The sequence below is a fragment of the Onychostruthus taczanowskii genome, unplaced genomic scaffold, assembly GCF_017590055.1.
Source record: "Onychostruthus taczanowskii isolate IOZ18803 unplaced genomic scaffold, ASM1759005v1 scaffold52, whole genome shotgun sequence".
NCBI classification, from domain to species: domain Eukaryota; kingdom Metazoa; phylum Chordata; class Aves; order Passeriformes; family Passeridae; genus Onychostruthus; species Onychostruthus taczanowskii.
The window spans coordinates 6663662-6682793 of record NW_024502791.1 but is presented as its reverse complement, the minus strand read 5'-3'; the positions used below and the strand labels follow the sequence as shown (position 1 = coordinate 6682793).

General features: G+C 37.3%; 1 protein-coding gene across 2 annotated transcripts in view; it reads right to left on the bottom strand.

Moving 5' to 3' along the window:
• OFD1 (OFD1 centriole and centriolar satellite protein) overlaps nt 1–19132 on the bottom strand; it is a 30444-nt gene that overhangs the window by 10729 nt on the left and 583 nt on the right. Inside the window, exons 1-16 of one of the 2 annotated variants that reach the window (XM_041416504.1) lie at nt 19000–19056; nt 18773–18874; nt 16752–16952; nt 15908–15976; nt 15796–15823; nt 14893–15000; nt 14010–14146; nt 11806–11979; nt 9797–9903; nt 8794–8913; nt 6377–6450; nt 5606–5697; nt 5271–5460; nt 4481–4611; nt 3997–4108; nt 1938–2546 (exon numbers count right to left, since the gene is read on the bottom strand). In XM_041416504.1, coding sequence (XP_041272438.1) covers nt 1938–2546; nt 3997–4108; nt 4481–4611; nt 5271–5460; nt 5606–5697; nt 6377–6450; nt 8794–8913; nt 9797–9903; nt 11806–11979; nt 14010–14146; nt 14893–15000; nt 15796–15823; nt 15908–15976; nt 16752–16952; nt 18773–18868 — 2248 coding nt within the window. In that variant the 5' untranslated portion in view covers nt 18869–18874; nt 19000–19056. Of the gene's footprint in view, nt 1–1937; nt 2547–3996; nt 4109–4480; nt 4612–5270; nt 5461–5605; nt 5698–6376; nt 6451–8793; nt 8914–9796; nt 9904–11805; nt 11980–14009; nt 14147–14892; nt 15001–15795; nt 15824–15907; nt 15977–16751; nt 16953–18772; nt 18875–18999; nt 19057–19132 lie in introns of those variants that run through there. The other variant, XM_041416505.1, reaches the window with a different exon arrangement.

Sequence of the window (19132 nt, the reverse complement as noted above, 5' to 3'; positions counted from 1 at the left end):
GCTTCCAGAATGACTTTAAGAGTTTTCTAGCAAAACCACACCTGGTGCTTCAGCCACCTCTAGCAGAAAAGAATAATATATATACACCAGTATAAAAGCACTCCTCAGAAGACTCACGAGGGAGAAGTGACATCTCAGGGGGGAAGCATTCTAAGTGGAGCTGACAAATCCCACCAACAGCACAGTCAGCATTGAAGCTAACTTTAATATCCTATCACCCAGCTTCAGCCTGGTTTCCTACACTCCATACCACTCCGTTTCTGTAACTCCTGAGTCAGGTAATGCACTCCTTTGTTATTCAGTTCTTACCCCTCTCCAGAACCAGTCAGTTTTGTGTATTAAGCAAAGAACAGATTCAATGGAAAAACAGAGATCTGCCATTCTGTAACTAGCTTCTGAACAGTACAAAGACAGGAAGGATTGTTCAAGTTATGCACACAACTAGTTTTAACATTTCCTAATTTTTCAACAAAACCCTAGCATTATGAAAACTTTTGTCTGTCTGCAGTGCTAAACAAATAGTCTGTAGGTATTTTATACAGAAGCTGACAGAGAGAGCTTACAACATGAAAGATTGCTTTGGAAGTTCAAGTCTCAAAGGTGTTTTTAGTAACAGAGTACGATGCTCTACACACAGAAACACAGGGACAGCCACAATCAATCAGTGTTTGTAATCTGTTTCTAACAGCTCCCATTACCAAAAAAACTAAACTAGAATTGAAAAAGGAGAATACATTTATCTTACTTCTGGCAACACCCATCCCAACCTTTCTCCAACCTGTTTCTAACAGCGCCCATTACCAAACTATACTAAACTAGAATTGAAAAAGGAGAATACTTTTATCTTACTTCTGGCAACACCCATCCCAACCTTTCTCCAATCAATACTTTTTTGGATCACCCTGACAGAGAAGTTGTATTCCTGCGTCTATTCCTGTTCTCACAGAAGCAATGATTAAACAACTTACTCATGGTATGAAGAAGCGTTTAATTTTATTTCCTTTCAATGCCATGGGATTCTGGGGTCTGTGAAACAGTAATCAGTTGATCCCTTTTCACCTTTTTCACATCGCTCATTGTTTTCCAGATTTCCCACAGCCATCTTTCTTCCAAACTAACTGCCCTTGTATTTAATTTTCGTTCATGGAGCAGCTGATCATTATCTCTTTTTTTGTTACTGTCTCTTTTTTTTATCCTATTAAATCCACTTTGAGCCAGGGTGAAAAAATTTGCATCACTCAAGAAGCAGATGTACTGCAGATTTGAAACAACAGATTTTTTTTTTTACATTTTGTTTCTATTTTGCTTGCTTTTCCTGCGAACTGCCCTTAAAAAAAAAGGCTAAGCAATTATTAGAAATTGTGATATTAATGGCAAATTAAATTTTTTCAAACACTAGATCCTTCCTCCTTAGAATTGCTGAGGAGTATTTTATAAAGATGTCATAGCAAAAAGAACAAACAAAAGGAAATCTGGACCTTTCAGACTGGAAAGCTCGATTTAAGACATACCAAAAACATCTTCTGCCACACACTTTAACTACAACAGTTAAATGAAAGGTTAGAAATATAGGAGGGTTAAGAAACTACAATTAATGTTCAAAGTAGTTAATAGCAAGTTTTGACTTAAACTCTGAATATCATAAAGTTACATCTGAAGGGATTTATATGGCGTAGTCTTCTCTTCAAAGCTCCCTAGGGCATATTTAAGTCCCCTCAACATACTTCTCCAGTACTTGTTTCCAGGAAGAAGCAATACTCCAAGCAGCTGGTATATTCTGTGTCCTCGTGTCCTGCAAAACCACATCTCCTGACTTCTCCTGCATCTTAGCAAATGACGAATCAATGACTAACACTGCTAAATCTTTCTGTTCCCAGAGCACAAGAGGAACAGTAAGCAAAACCCATTACTGCACCCCATTAACAACTGAGACTTACCATCTGGAACTTTCTTGTTACTGAGGTCTTTATTCGATTTGGAAATGGGAGTAGAAGAAAGGCGCCTTGAAGATGCTCCTCTGCGTGGTGGCGTGAAGGGAGCTTTAAAGACATCAATCTGCCCAGTTCTTTTGATGTGTTCCTCACCTCTTGGACTGCTCAGAGGAGAATGTGGGCAGCTGGGATTATGCTCTTGCAGTTCCTGCTGGATAGTCAAACGGTTGCTACTAAGAGGACACTGCAGAATTAAAGGAGGCTGCATCTTGCTTGGTGTTCTGCTTGCAGCTGCATTCAGCATGGCTCTGTGTTGGTAACTCCTGTAGGCTTCTTCCAAGTACTCGGCCTCCTTTTCCAGCTCCTTCACCCTGGCCCGGGCCTGCGCGATGCACTCCAGGTCAGAGTCCGGGGACGCGCTGCGTGGCTGCCGCTGCAGGTGACAGCCAGGCCCTGGCACGGCGCTGGCTGTCCCCACATCGGGCAGGAGCGGCTTCCTCGGGAACGCGCCATCCACGTAGATGTCGTGGGGCACCATCCTGTCCCCGAGGAAGTCGAGGACGGAGCGGTCGACGAGCGATGGCTTTGGGTTCCGATACACCTCATTCTCCAGAGCTAAATGGTAGCAAGAGGGAGTGAGTGACACTAAAGAGAGACAGGGAGACCCACAGCAAAGCAAAAATAGTAACACGTGCCATTTAAATTCCAATTTGATCAAAATTATTCTACCACAGAATTGGCTTACATTTTGAGAATTTAATAGTTTAATTGAAATTGATTTAAATGTATTTTTAATGCAGCTCCAAAGCTGCAAATTACTACTGCTATTTTTCAAATATATAGTTCACGTAAAACCACCGTTAATTTAAAAAGTAACATTGCAGAGTACATACTTATGTTCAAGTAAATAAATAAACATGAAAACATTACCATTTTGGACATGTTATAGCTAATCATGCTGGTAAAACCTAATGAACACAGGGCATGCCACAAGTCTTAGCTGTTGCCCTTTATTTAAATCAAAAAATAATTCTGGAGAAAAACAACACAGCACATAGAAAATGTTTTGTTTTGTTTTTCATTAAAAGTACTCTAAAATTGTCAGTTAAATTGAGTGTTTTGGGGCAGTCTGCTTCCAGGACTTGCATGCTTCAACAAGCCCAAAAGACCAATCTGCTGCATCTTTCAGCAAATTTACAACCTTGCTTTTATTCTACACAAATGGTTCTTCAATGGCTTCATTAACTCTGATGAAAATGGAAGTTCCTACAGTACTTTCAGTCATTTAATTAAAATACATATTTGCTATTTTCATATAACAAATTTCCAATTCCAAATGGTACCAATACGTGTACCATAAATGTACGTGTAAGTCTAGTGGATAGTATGAAATGTAAAATATTGCATATACTGAACTATGAGACAACATGCTGTATGTAATGTATAATCATTGCAGAATTGAATTCCATATTTTTACATTAAATACACATACTAACCCTTTTATTTATAATACTTGATATTAACAAACTGACAGACAGGCATCTTTAAAAGAACATTTCTTCAGCAGACTGAACTGCTTTATGTAAGTGCCCCTGCTTCTAATGCCCTTACGAGATAAGTTAAGCATAAGTTATGCAAAAGTTATTAGACTTGACTAAATGTGTTTAAGAGTTAGACTTAAATTTCTGAGGTACAAAATAAAATTTCAAATTGATTATTTTTATTATGAACATTCAACAATCAAAACACATTAAAACACAAATTGCCTGCTGGAAAGGCTGTTTATGTTATCAGCAAACATTAATGACCTTCTACTGAGGAAATACAGACAATAAAAATATGCAACTGTTCAGGGAGGAGTATTTTTCTTCCTCTGCTAGGTCAGTTTTCTGAAAGGAGGTTAAAATGAGTATCCTTTTCAAAATGGGCTTTAAATAGATTTTGATTTTAAACTTTAAAATCTACTCCCTTGTGATGTGTTGGTTCTACACAACTGCAGTTTTTTTAAGCTACTGGAACTTACACTTGTCCTTCATAAAGGACCGCTCTGGTGTAAGATACAAACCTGCCTGTGTTTGCTTCACTTGCAGTTTCAGTTCTTCAACCTGCACATTTAACTTCCTGACAGTAGCTTCAGAGTCTAACAGTTGGGTCTTTAACTGGGCACAACGCTCAATCTATAGGAAATCAAGAGAAAAACAAAAACCAGCATAATTCAAACAACAAGAATAATCCCAACTGACTGAATACTTGGTTTCTAAATGTTTTCCAGGTCTAGTCACATCATATATACCTAGTATCCTACTGACATTCAGCACCGACAATTTGGAGACCCAGTAAGACTTGGTAATGTTGGGTTGGTTTTATTTTTTGGTAGTTTTTTGGTGTGGTGATTTTTGTTTTCTTTTAGAGTTGTATACATAAAAATAAGCACAGTACAAACAATCCTTGTAACTGCATGCCAAACAGCCTGCACAGGCAGCTGGGTAATTGTGAAAGAGACGATAGGAAGAAGAAAAGATTCAAATAATTTCGAAATAATGATTTACCTCACTTTGTAGCTGTTTTTCCAACATCTGCTTATGACTTTCAAATTCATCCAGCACCAACTTCATAGAATGCTCCACTCTCCTCAGCTCCACTTGGCAGGCCAAGTACTCCGCTGAGGGCTGGGACAGCTCTACCCCAAAAGGTAAACACCCGACACTGAGACAAAGAATAACAAGTGTGCACTTTTCTACACGATACCCCATGAACATGTAAAGCTGATTTGATTTCAGGAACATAACAAGGCTTTTTCTGAATAAGTACTTGGGGATATTTTTCTTCTTCCTTTTACGAAGGACCAAAATCTTCATTGGTGTAGTCCTTTAAGAACTAGACCCAGATTATCCTACACTGGAAGAAAAATACATATCCTTATCTTACATAACTGCACACACATCTTTACTCTCCTGTACTCTGAAGTGCACATTAAAAATACTTTGTATTTATTACTGTAGTCAGACAAGCACTTCAATAACAATGCCATGTTCTTTTACCATTATTAACCATACTAATGCAATGGTTAGATGCATATTGCACTGCTTTTTTCAGGGGTGAAATGGATATCCTTCCAAATTACAGCTACCACTTAATTCAGGATTCCCCCCATACAGACATAAAAAAGAAAATAAACTTATGCCAAGGACTGCTCAATTATATGCAACCACTAGCTTGGGTTTCATGCTAACTACTAGCAAACATAATACAAAGAAAGCATTTTAATGAAAATTTACTTCTAAACAAATACTTGTAGAGAAACATAAACAAGAAAATAACTAAATCATTCACACTGACTGTCTCGAAGATGCTGGTTCTCACTCCGAGTCTCATCCAACTGTTGCCTAAGTAGTTTATTCTGCACTTGGAGCTCCGATTTTTCCTCCTTTAGCAAAGGATAGTCTGATACCTCTTTCAATTTTTCTGTCAACAAATTATTCTGTTTATTTACCAACAGAACCTGGGCCTTCACTGACTCCAAGTCCAGCTGCAGACAAAGAACAGTTTAGAAACTTATGAACTGCTGTACTACTCAACAATTATTTTTATGTCACATTTTCTTTTTTATTTGTAACATACCTCAACTGCACCAATTAGAATTCAGGCTTCTTAAAATTAATATTTACAATTACCTCAAGCTCTTTAGCACGTGATACAGCTTGCTTGAGTTCCTCCTTTTTTGAATTAACAGCCATGGCTTCTTCTTCCAAAAGCATAGCTTTCTCTGCAGAGAGGATTACAAATGCTGAATTAAAATGAGTAGAGTATTACAGTAAAAAACTGTATCAGCAGAAAACAGTTTTAAGCTGCTAAGCCCAAAATTCAATTTAATTTAAGACATAAAAATGACTGTCATACACAAGCCTTCAAAATTAACTAAATCATGCTGTATATACAAATGTATACACATGCATATATACACGTTTAGAATTAAGTAAATCAAATTCATATGCCTGTGATACATCATTTCTTACACATGTATCACATTTCTGTGATACATCATTTCTTTAAAGTCTAACTGTTATCTGTCCTGCTCTCTTCCACAAGCTCCAATTAAACATTTTGTGCACAATAAATGTAGAAACTGGCAACTGTGCCAGAGTACAGTACCAGAGCTCAGTTAAAGCCTGAATGAGCCAGTAGGACTTCCAAAGGAAATGGGACACTGAAAAACCAGGAATGCTTTCCAGCCTCTTGCAAAGCAGCACTTTATGATTCCCACTGCATTCTGAAAAGCAATGAATTGCTGAACTGTCACTGTTGCTGAATGTCACCTGTTCTGATGGCTCTTCTGTCCCTTACACCACTGAACACCAGGACTGTCCAGGAACAGTAGTGGTTTGGCATATGGCAGTAAAAGCTCTAGAGATAAACAGGTTTATCAATCTCAGACAGATGGTTACCTTTATTTTTTTTCTCATCTTGAGTAACTTTATTGGTTCTGGCTATGTGTTCTTCTTTTAATTCAAGCTGGTATCTAGAAACAAAAAGGATTATGTACTCCCAAAGGATGTGTGTGAACACATGCACAGGCATTTGTATTAACTCCATTCTTTGCCAAACTAAACTATAATCCCACAATTATTTATTAACAAAATTAACTATCACAGAACCACCAAAATTATTGGAAAGGGCCCTGCCAATCATCTCATTCAACTACCTCCTCAAAAAGCCAGACTATTGCCACCTGTACAGCAGGGCAGAATGTGGCTCTTCCTAGCCAAGTCTTGAAAACCTCAAAGGACATATATTCACCATCTCCCTGGATGATCTGCACCTATGCTGTGCTACTCTCCCAGTAGATTTTTTCCTTATGTCCAAGCTAAATCTCCCAAGCCTCAACTTCCAACCCCTGCCATATGAACTCAGAGGTCACATTTGAGTGACCAACTCAAATGGACTGTCCTGGCAGATGGTACCAAGCCCTTTCCAGTTTCCTCATGACTTTTTTGAACTGGGGAGCCCCAGCCTGGGCATGGCATTCCCAGCATAGCTTTCCCCAGTACCTTTCAAGGGACAGTAAGTTCCCTCAGTCTGCTGGCTATGCTGCCTCTAATCTTCCTCATCATATTGTTTTGCCTTATTTGTTAGAGCATGCTGCTGGCTCATAATTAACCTGGCATTCACTGTAACTCATCCACCTCCTCTTCAGAAATGTAGCTCCCCAGTCAATTCCTTCTTCCCATTTATACAACCTCATGGGCTATTCTGCCCCAAGCACTGAGCTTTGCCATTTCCTTGTTAAAATTCCTAAGATTTGCACTGGCATGATTCCCAACCTTGTCAAAATCTGCCTGAACTGAAACTCTGTCACTCACTGTGGAAATGATTCCTCTTAATTAAGCCTCATGTTCAAAGCTGAGGATGCCCTCTGCCCATACCCAGATGAAGGTGTTGGACAGTAAGAGCCCCAGAACTGGCCCCAGGGATTCTCTGCACACCACCAGTCACCAGCCAGACTCTGAGCACTGCCCAAATACACCACTATTCATAGCCCAGTAGCTGTCCAACGGAGCCATTCCACTGAACTGGAATTTACAGGAGCTAAGAAAGCTCAGCATTCTACGTGACTGGGACATAATTATAAATGGTTACAAATACAGCCAAATGATCCTCCTGCATTTCTGCAAATGGTCCAGACCACTCAGATCCTTCTCCCAAAAATGGGATTTAATGTTTACTGCAAAAATAAAAAGACTGATTTGCTAGCAAGCATCACTACTTCTGTATAAGAAACCGTAGTTCTTTAATACTTTTCATCAATGATTTGGGACAAAAGGACATGGATTTTGTCTTTCTGAGCACCTGCAGCATGCCTTAAAATATTTTGTATGTTAATAAAATAAGCAAAGCAGCAGTTTATTCTTAAAATGCTTTGTTTCTCCTAATGTACTGAAAGGACTTTGCAACCACTGTTTGTAACTAGCTGTAAGATGAGTCAATTAGCTGCATTTCACTGGTCTCTAACAAAATCCTCAAATGCCGAGGGATTATTTTTACCAAAACCTATTATCAACATCTTTGCTCTTTAATTTAAAGACCTAAAACCACAGATAATACTGCTCACTGGCTTGCAATAAAAAGTAATGGTTCATCAGATGCTGGCTTTAACAGCCTAACTGAGACAGGTTCATGACATGCCAAGAGTTCTTGTCTGCACTGAAGTAACAAGGAACCCTTCAAGTGACCAAGGTACCACAAGGAAGTACTAGAGTAAAGTTAGAATATACCCACTGCAACACCCCAAAAGAAGCCACAGATGATTGGCAGTTCCTTAAGACCAGGTTCAAACAGAAGGTAACCAGTAAGAGGGAGATCTATATCACAGAATCCCTCTTCAAAACTGCGAAGGAAGGGGCAAAGGTAAGAGCCAGTCTGTACAATGGACTAGTATGTCTCTCACTCCATTTCCAAGGAATTTGTAATATCTCTTTAATGCTGATTTCCCCCTTCATGCCTCTTTTGTATTCATAAAATGCTCACTTCTTTTTACTGTGGTCAAAGGCAGTAACTAATACTGCTTCAGATACTCTTGTCTAAATATACAAGTTAATGTCAGATCTCTTTTCCAGATGCTGACACAGAATTCAAACTACAGCAACAACATAACCTATAACCAAAAGAGAATTATTTTCTGTAGTAAACTTACTACCAAATAGCTAAGCAGTAATGTAAAAGATTCAACATCACTAAAACAAAAACATAAATGCACATTTTCAAAGTCCTTGCTTTGCTACGCTTTTCAAAATAAATCCCATAGAATTTATTATTCTGTTTTCATAGGAAATATTATGTCCTATTAGAGACAAAAGAAATTTACTTTAAGAGCTCTGTCTTCAGCTTTTGGTCATATGTCTCCTCTATGCTCTTCACAGCAACCTCACGACGCCGAAGTGCATCTTCTATAGCTTTATTTTTCTCCTCCTGAACTTTCTGGGTGCTGAAATATCCAGAAATATACAGACAATGACCAGTTATAAAGTCAAAGTTTTAGTCTGGCATTCTGTTTCTTTTTCACAATAACATTTACAGACATCAAAGGGCAATGTGCTTGTTTGGAATACTGTTGCAATTTGAAATCATTATCAGACTCTGTCACTGTAGTTCATTAAGAACCTGGTGATGTGACAAAACTAAATTGCCCTATTTACAATTCAGTACCAGTCAATTATGCAGCTATCCTGGGTTAACCCTGGCTCAGTTTCCCACACCAAACACACTTCAGAGGAAAGAGCTCAATAGCTAGAATAGCTGAGCATGCTATTCTATCAGCACCCTCTGCTGGGTTGATAAAAAACCCCAAGTTTGTTAGCAGGATGCTCATTTCGCTATGAAAAACAAATGACAAAGTAACAACATTAAGTAGTATTGAAAGTTTGGCCAAAAGTGGATTAGTTACTTTTTTTTTTATGTAACTAAAGAAAATGGATCTTATTAAGGACAAATAATAAAAAAAAAAGTCAATCCCAAAACATAGGACTAATGAGGCAAAATATTCGTGTGTAGATCTCATGAGTGTTAGGGTTACATACTGTGTTGTTTGGGGGTTTGGTTTTTTTAATTTAAGCATTTGAAAGTGAACACCTGGTTCCTTGCCTGCAAAGCAATGCTGAACTGTTTTGGTTGGATGAGGTGGAACAGAAAAAAACCAGAAACATCTTTTTGTATGGAGTATCCCAGCTAATAGAGACAGTATACAATGCTGCTTAAAATGTAAAATTCTGGGATATATTATCTATTTCAACATCACAGAAGCAGAAACATCTTAAGGCAAATTTTGCAGAAGCATCATTTAGCATCGTACATATCCTTCAGCAACTTACATTTCAAATGCCTCCATCCTTTGCTTCAGTTCTGCCTCCCTGGTCCTTATGGCTTCAATATCTTTCAATAGACTTTGTCTCTGAGCATACACTTCCTTTGCTTCTATCTGAATCACAAAATATTATCCTTAGTTTTACTTCACTGTAAAACTTCATTTACTGTTTAACACACTCAAACTTTAAAGGATCTTCTTCAGGGACTCACTGACCTTACTCCCATAAATACTATTTATATAGTCATTATATGAAATAACATCTGGAATCAATTTTAAGTATTTTTTAATTCCCTTTCTACTTTCACTCAGAGTAAAAATGTTTTAGATGGAGTCACTTCTGCCTACCCATAAACAACCCTTCCTTTAAGAAATAGCACCGATTAAAACAAAAGTAAAAGGAATTTTTTTTAATTGCCCTTGACCTTTTTTTATTAAACAAATTTTGTATGTTCTTCACAAAAGCGTACTTGAAACAAATACCAAAATCCACTGATAAAACATGACCTAAAACCAGAACTGAGTAAACAGCCTTTCAGTTTTTGCAGTTTCATTTACAGAACTCATAAAAAATTGTAAAAGAGATTCTCCAAGTGATGAACATATTAACATCAAAACCCACATATCTTCATATTAATAAAAATGGCTTTTTCTGCCCTTAAACAAAAAACATTATTTCTCTCAAAAAAACAAACAAAAAAAAAAGTCTAAGCAGAAAATTGTGGTTTTAACAAATGGACCTTTATATCAACTTTGAAAGCTATGTGCATTTGGCAGTGCTGACAGATTTAGCTGCTGCTCCTGGTACAAAAAAAAGACCAGTTTCTCAAGCCACATTTCCTAGACCTAAAGTCACCACAGTGAAAGGTTAAATGACCTGACATCTTTAATGCAAATATACCCGAACTCTTTTAAAAGAATCCCCAGGTAATTGAAACAAACTCTCAGTGAGTGTAGAAGCTGACAAGAGAAATCAAATATTTACACAAAATACTTGATAGATATATTGATCTGGTAGGGTTTTATTTAATTACTGAATTAATTTCATGCCCACAGAAGAAGACCGATAGCATAACATAGATTGTTTTCTTGTCAGCTTCAAAGTACATAACCATGAAATAAATTCATGTCATGGTGATAAAATGTTTAATATTATAGTAATTTATATAGAGACCTGCACAAGTGCTTTGTCAACCAATACCACGTGCTCTCAGGGAAAAAAACAAGACAAACGAAACCATAATGCCACCATACCAAAGCAAAAACACAGTTAGCACTCGTGGATGACTGTTATTTGGATATGAAGGTCTACTGAAGATAGCAGGGAGGTGGCAAGGCAAACAGGCAAAAGAAGAGCAAACAAACTATTCTTTCAAAAACTGAGACGTTTTGAACAGCTTGAGATCAGGAAAAGCAGTTGAGAACTACACACAAATTATTGTGTGCTGTAGTTACAGTTACTACTCTGGCAAAACATCAAGAGTTAACAACCCAGAGGAGAAAGTCATCAACACAAAAGCGTTCAAAAAAAATGAAATTAGATGCTAGCTTACAGTAAAGATGGTGGTTGTTCATAACATTCAATATATAAAAACAAACAGAAACATCATGTCTGTACCATGTGAGCTATTTATTCCATTTAGATTAGAGTCCTCTGATGAGCTAAAAGAACTTAAGAGTGTAACTAAAAGCTATGTTCAACTTTCTGTCAAAAAAACCCTCAGCGATCTCAATCCAGCAAAATTATTAAAACAGATTTAAAAGCGTTTATTACATTTAGATTCCAGCTTGCAGAACTGTTCCTTTTCCAGCTATTTCTACTTAGATGTTTAACCATACTCATTTTTGCAGCTGCTAAATGCATTCCCCTATTTATAAGAACAAATGTGAATTCTAAGTTTTCCCTAATCAGCCAAGTAAGATCGGAAGGTAAATCTCCCAAAGATAAAAGAACAGTCTAACCAACTCACAGAATCATTTTGCAATACATTAGGGAAAAAATATTTGGAACTTTACCTCCTGTTGCTTTTGAAGCCTCTCAATAGCATTCTTTTCACGAGAAATCAAGGCTTCAGACTTTGCTTGATGTGTCTTCTCTAACTCATGGCGCAGCTCAGAGATTTCTTTCTGGGTCTGCACTTTCTCCTCCATTTTAATCTTTGCTATTTCAACTTCTTTAAAATGTTCAAGCTTTTACATAAAGGAGAAAGAGAGGGTTAAATAGGGCCATCTTCAACTCAAAAAGACAACTCCTAAGTCAATTCAAAATTTCACCTTGAAATTTGTGTTGGGAAACGATAAATTGATAATAAATAATTACCATTATAAAAGTACCTTAGCAGCATATACTATCTGCACATCTCACATAGTTTGCATGTGTTTTCTGGCAGCCCAAAGCAGATCTTACACAAAACTATCAGCTTTAGACAAGAGCAGAACAGAAGCCTATGAAGAAAAATGCACTGCAGGAGTGATACTCTGCTTGGTATTAAGGAATGGCCACAGTCTTTTACTCCTCTTCTGACCGTGTTGTTATTCTTGTCCCGTTCCCAAAGGACAACTTTTGACTAGTGATTCAAGAAATGGCAGAAACAGACCCACACCCTGAATTGCTCAGAAACCACAGTAATTCACCTGGACACAAAAGAAGTGCCAGAAATATAAAAAAATGCAGAACATGTAACTTCATCTAAAGAGGATTACAAAAAAAGAAGTCCCAATTCACTGACTTCTAAACACAATTGAGAAAAAAGTAAATGCACACAAACAGGAAAGTACAAATCTTGCAACTGCATAGAAAAATCATTGGAAACATTACTCCATACAGCATGTGAAGGACAATATATGTGAGAGCAAATGGGACTATAAAGAATTACAATGAAAATTTGGAAAAAATTGGAAGCGAGCATACAAGACAAAAAATGTGAGGAAAAACTGAGCAAAAGAATCAAAAGATAATGACAGAAAAATTGTGAGAAAGGATTAGAGTGGAAAAGGCACAGTGGGAATGTCTGATCAAGCAACTCAGGTCTGTAAGCACAAATTTTGTGAAAAATTACAGAAATAGTGAGACAATTCAGCACCACTTGTATATATAGAAATTTGATTAGAAACGTCTTACAGTAATTCACATCATGTTGCTAAGGAATTAATGTAAAAATTGAATGTAGAAGAGATTCCCATCTCCTTTGTTACAACTGGTTTGCTTAAACTGATACAAACTTAACAACACACCAATGAATAAGTTTTACATACTAAAAAAGACAGAGCCAGTTGAGGAATAAAGACTAAATGAAGAATGACGGTAAAAGAGAGGTTTAACTCTCCATCCTTCTACTTGTCTGGCTAAATAAATGATGACTGAGTGCCTTTACAAGTGCATGGAAGAATTCTGATTATCAGATTATCATCTTTATATCCCCGTGCATGATTGATCGTGACAGAAATTAAAGAAAAATATATTGAAATGAAATACAGTTGATTTACTTTTTTTCTACCTAAATAAACAGATGACCTTGACCAAAATTTAGGGAAAAGAAAAAAGATGTATTTAAATAAAATGCAGTACATTCCCTCTGCTCTATTTTTCAGACAGAAGGATTATCAAAGGATTATGTGACAAAATTTTAATCTTATTTCTAAAATGAAGGAAAATTCTCTAAAAGAGCTGTCTTCAATTATAGGAAGAAAATAAGTTAGAAATTATTCATAATACTGTCTTATGACTTTAGTGTTTCTGTGCAATGTTTTGAAATAGAATGCAAATTCTCATCAGTATTAAAGATTAATTATCTGTCAAGCTACACAACAGCAATTCACACCTCTCAGTTGCTATGCACCATACTGAAATTCAAGCATCAAAATCTTAACTGGGAAAGAAAATTAAAATTGTGGTATAAACATTTCTCCATAAAACAAAATAATCAAATAGCAGATAAAATTTACCAAATTAAGACAACCAGAGTAAGTAAATTTTATGTTACAAATTAACATCAGAATACAAAGCTTAACATTGTGTGCACATTTAGCAGAAAAGGGGGATGACAAATAGACATGCTGTATCATCAAACTGACAACAGATATTGGATTAATGTAGCTTTCTGTGCTTGTTGTTACTAAGTATTAGATTTTTTTTTTCCAATTTGCCTTAAGTATGAAAAGTTTACAATGTGTAAAGTCAAAATTAATGTCTCCCTCAAATTCATAAACCAGAGCTATACCTTTTGATGCATTTCTTCTTGAAGCTGCTTCTCTATTTCTTTTCTATATTCATTAAGTTTTACTTCTAAAGATTCATATTTCTGATGTTGAGGATAGGAGTCTGCAAACTGCTCATCAATCAGCTGAAGCTTCTCAGCTATAAAAAAATGACACATCCATCATAATTTAAAAGCCTTCGCTGCAGTTACCTTACCAAAGACTTCAGGAATCTCACTCTGCAGGACATTTCTCAGCTTATTCAAGCAGCACTATCTTAGAAAGACTTGCGTGACACAAAAGCAGAGGCAGCACAGAAATGCCATTTATCTGCTTTCTATATCTATATACACAAACACAATACCTAGGAGGAGGCGCCTGGCTGTTCAGGCACAATTTTGGTATTACATAGTCATTCATCCCTTTTACAATGAGTGAACAAGAATTTCCTTAAAAGCAACTCGTAGCTTTTTTGTATTAATATATTAATTGTGCAACCTTTAGCTGTTTTGTATTAATATATTAATAACAGCATGCATATTACACATTCAAGAACTCCCAATCTATGCCCAACTTGCTCACAGAAAGAGGGTACACATTTACACTTCTGTTCTCCAGGACACATTTCAACACATTTACAGTCCATTTGTCATAGGTCTTAGCTAAATGCCTAAGGAAACACATGAGTGATTTAAAAAAAAAAAATCCTATCCTGACTTTGCCTTATTTTAAGAAAATGTAGAAATTCCATGTTCTAGTGACAGACATGACCTTTACTCATTGCAACTTTAGGCTGCATTTGAGTAAGTAACAAAGTAACACCACTCATGAAAAATATATATAAAGCCATACCATATACCAGTATGAAAATATCTGGGGAGACTTGTTTGCCGAGGTTGCACTTACCAAGAGACTCTCTGTAAGGAGGCACTGAGGTGGTCTGAGTTTCTGTGTTGTGAGTTTCCCTGTTTAGATGATGTTCCGTAAGTCCAATTAAAATCTGCATAAGGAAACCTAGCAAGATCCAATAGATCAGTTAGTTCTAATTTCATACCAAAATGGAATTTGAGCCTGTAATTAACAAAGCAATTTCAATTTTCCATGTACAAGAAAACCTATTTGATTCACAGAAAGCACAAGTACTTCAGTAAAAATCAATACTAGAGAACAATAATGGTTTTATTATAAGCATAATCCAGTCCATCCCAGTCAGCAAAAGCTGTCCTCTTGCAACTTTTCCTCCTATCCATGTCTCTTGACTCCCAAAGTCAGTTGAGAATGAAGATTATTAGTATTTAATTATGAGGCCTTTAGGCAACAGGGGGTTTTGAAGATCAAGCTCCTTTAGGTTATACAGTATAGCTAGGTTTCGTAATGCAGATATAAGAATTAGTTCTTATATAATACAATGGAAAATCAATTAAATCTGTAACTAGTTTTTGAAGTAGATTCTGCAAGCTAATATAGTGTTATAAAGACAACCCAAAACCTGAGTTTTCCAAAGTTAGTATGAAAAGCCTCCAAAGAGCATTATATGTAATACCTGATTACAGATTTTTCTCGTATTTCTAATGTACAAGTAATTTATTTTATAAGTAAATGTCAACAGTTAATCCACAAATATGAGTTGGATAATCCTGAAATATAACATTAATCATCCTGGTATACTGCAAGTTTCAAAATCCAACTAAATCCAAAATACTCCATACCAACAACATTTAAGAAATCTGCTTTTTTATTGCTCACATCTTAATAAAAATGAAGCTAACATAATTATCCCTGTCTGCATTGCATGCAAATATTTTGTACCTTTATTTTCCTTCCGAGTTCCTGAAGTCTGTAAGAAAGAAAAGAAGTTTTAGCCAGTCTATTTTCATCACCACTGCAATTTAAGCTTATTTCAAAATCAAAATAACTTTACCAATGATTTGTAAAGACTGGATTCTGGACTGATCCTCATTAATTGAAGAAGATCTTGCACAGTCCACAACTGTGGGGAAAAGAAAGATCAGTTGGAATAGGTTAATAAATTTAAAATAATTTCAAGTACGTAAATGGCACTATTTCATAGTTGTAAATGTTTTCCATTTGTGAAAGACCTATTTACTCCCTGTAAAATCCTTTTCAGAAGTCTGCTGTTCTACATTTACTCATCTTCACTACTTCAGACATACAGCAGCCAGCATGTAGCTTCATCATCAGCTGAAGCTGTGAAAAGAGAGTTTTGTTCTCTCCCGACTGTCAACACATGCTTGCTACTTTCCTTGTCTGTTTTCTTGATTTATCATCCAAATCACATGAGCTCACTAACCCAAATGATGATTAACTACTCACCAGGTCAAAAAATTAATTTTCAGTTAGAAACACCTTCATCCTATCACACACCTACAAACAAGCAAAGGGAAGGCAAGGACTGCCCTTTTCAGCCACACTTTGTAGTTAGAACAGCTTGGACTGACCAAGAACCACATTTTCAGGGAACTGAATGGCCAAACAAACTTTTATCAGGTTCAGTTCCCAGGTACTCTGCCACACAGCCAAATTGTGGCTGCACCCTTCCACAACAGCATCACTAGCTCATGGCCACTTTTAAGTATTCATGAAAATGACCCTGAATGACAGAATGTTTTGTGGAGATGATCAGAAGCTGTACTTATGTTTCTATTTCCTATCACAAAAAATGATCTTTTCAATTGTTAGAATATGACAATCTCCAGAGAACAAAGCTCTGAGACATCATGGAATAGGCAAAATATTGAACTTACCTTCTTCTTCTCTAATCCACTTTCTGGAAAGAAAACAGAAAGTGAATACTCGTAGCCACATCTCTCTAGATGATCTGCCACCAAACTGTTGGAAGCTGTGATCAAAAGTGAACTGTCTTCACTTGGAACCATCTGTGGCTGAAGCTCTCCACTCAAAATTGGGTGCATTAGTTCATGGATTAGCTGGTTTCGGAGGTGTGTCTAATACAGAAAAAAAAACATTGTATTATCAGTTTACACGTGATTCAATGAGAATTTTAGTTTTTCAAAATCCACAGGGAGCCTCATTTTACTTATGCAACCTACAAACAGAACAGGGCAGACTAATTTTGGCAAAATCTGGAAGTGCACTATGAACACCCTGCCTTTCTTCAAAACCCTTTAATGGTGGATACAATGAACTCTGACTTCCTCTCAAAATCTATCAAACACAGGACTAAAAAGAAGTTCCCAGTCAGGAGCTCACATAAACACTGCTCTTGTTACCATCATTTTCAGATCACTGCTTTCCTGTTTTCCTTCCCTTTGGTTTAAAAAAAGCCTTCCTGGTGTGGCCTCCACCTCAGATGTTCTTGGAACACTCACTGCTCCTCTTCTGAGTCTCATATCATGAAGCCACTCATGCTATCACAAAAGTAATGGCAAAATAAACAAAAACTCAATGTCTTTAATATCAATTATTTTGTAGGGAAGCAAAAGAGTACTAACCAAAGCGACCTACAGGAACTAATAATAATTTAATGGTATTTTTAAATTATTTATTTGCATTCTGTGAGTTACAATAGAGGGAAAAAAGTAACCCAAAATCAGACAGTCTCCCTTCCGTGAAAGGAAGAAGGAATTATTTTCATTATACAGTTATTCCAACTGTTGATACAAATTGTTTATAGGAAAACATCATGGCACAAATAGTGGTTGAAGCTTTCAGCACCAGGTATGCAACAGTGACACAACTGAATAAAGAGGCAGTGTGTTACTAAACATGTGACAAAATAATCACCAAAACTTAACAAAGTCATGTCATCAGACCAGCCTGATATTTTAGCATGGCTTTCAAGAGAAATTAGGCTGACAACAAAATTACAGAACTACAAAATATTCTGAGTTGGAAAGGATCATTGAGTCCAACTGTCAAACACAACTGAAAAAAACTGTTTTCCTTATTAATTTCTGAACTTGTCCAGTTTCAACCAACTTTCACAGACACAATGTTGTCTCAAAAACAACCAAGAACAGCGACCTCTTATACATCCTGTGGCAGAGTCAAGGTGGAAAGCACAGAGCTAAATCCCTACCCCTAGTACAGAAAAAACTTTATAGACAAACTTTCTTAAACAAAGCAGAAAAATGGGCTTAAACACGAAGTAATCTGATAGAATATTAGTTAAGTCAAACAAGAAATGGTTCAAGCATTGCAAGCTTGGTATGGAAAATAGTAACGCAGAAACAAATTGTTCTGAACAGGAAATTCTTAGCTATTGGACTGTCAATGATATTTTTGAAATACAGATCTTGATTTTTTCCTATATGTTCTCCCGAATGAGCAGACAAGAACAAAACAGATCAAATAGTTTTAAAACAGAATTGTAGTATTTTAGAATTATTATTCATATAACATACTTACTTATTATAGGTAATAAACACACCCTGTAACCTGAGAGATCCTCTCCTATTTTATATTCTAATTTATTATTCTCTCCCCTGCCTTATTTTTTTCAAGTATGGGTGTTTTCAAAGACCTAGAACAGGCTTTTAACCTTCCTGAAAAACACTCCGAGGCCAAGGCATAATGCAAAGCCATTCTGTTTAGGAAGAACCTCGCAAATGGGGGGAAAACCAAAAACACAACACCCCCCCCCCCCCCCCCCCCCCCCCCCAACAATAATTAAGTAATGAAGTTGTGGCAAAAATAATACTTCGTGGAGAGAGCGAGACGCTTGTACTCGGCACGGCCTTTAGGGCTCTCTACGTTAAAGCAGCACAGAGGATCACAGGCAGCACCTGCTGAAAACAAAGCACACCTTAAGGGTGTCCAGTACGCCTCGGCTCTTAAAAGTCTGATACAGCCTTTTCCGGAGCTCCTCCTGGGACAGTGTCTCCTTTTCAACCGATGCCATCCTGACCTACAACACCGAACAAAAAGGGGCATTACTGACTCGCAGCTCGACCCACAGCCAGCGGGACGCCGAGCGCTCTCGCCGCCCCTCAGCCCGCTCGGGCTTTCCCCGAGCAGCCTCCCGCTACCCACGGGAGGGCGCCGGGGCCGGGATCAGGGCCGGGCACGGCGGGGCAGGGCAGGGCCGCTCCGGGCGTCGCCGCGGCGGCCGCTGAGGCGTCACGGTGCCGCCGGATGGGGCGGGCGCCGCCCGGCGGTTCCGGCG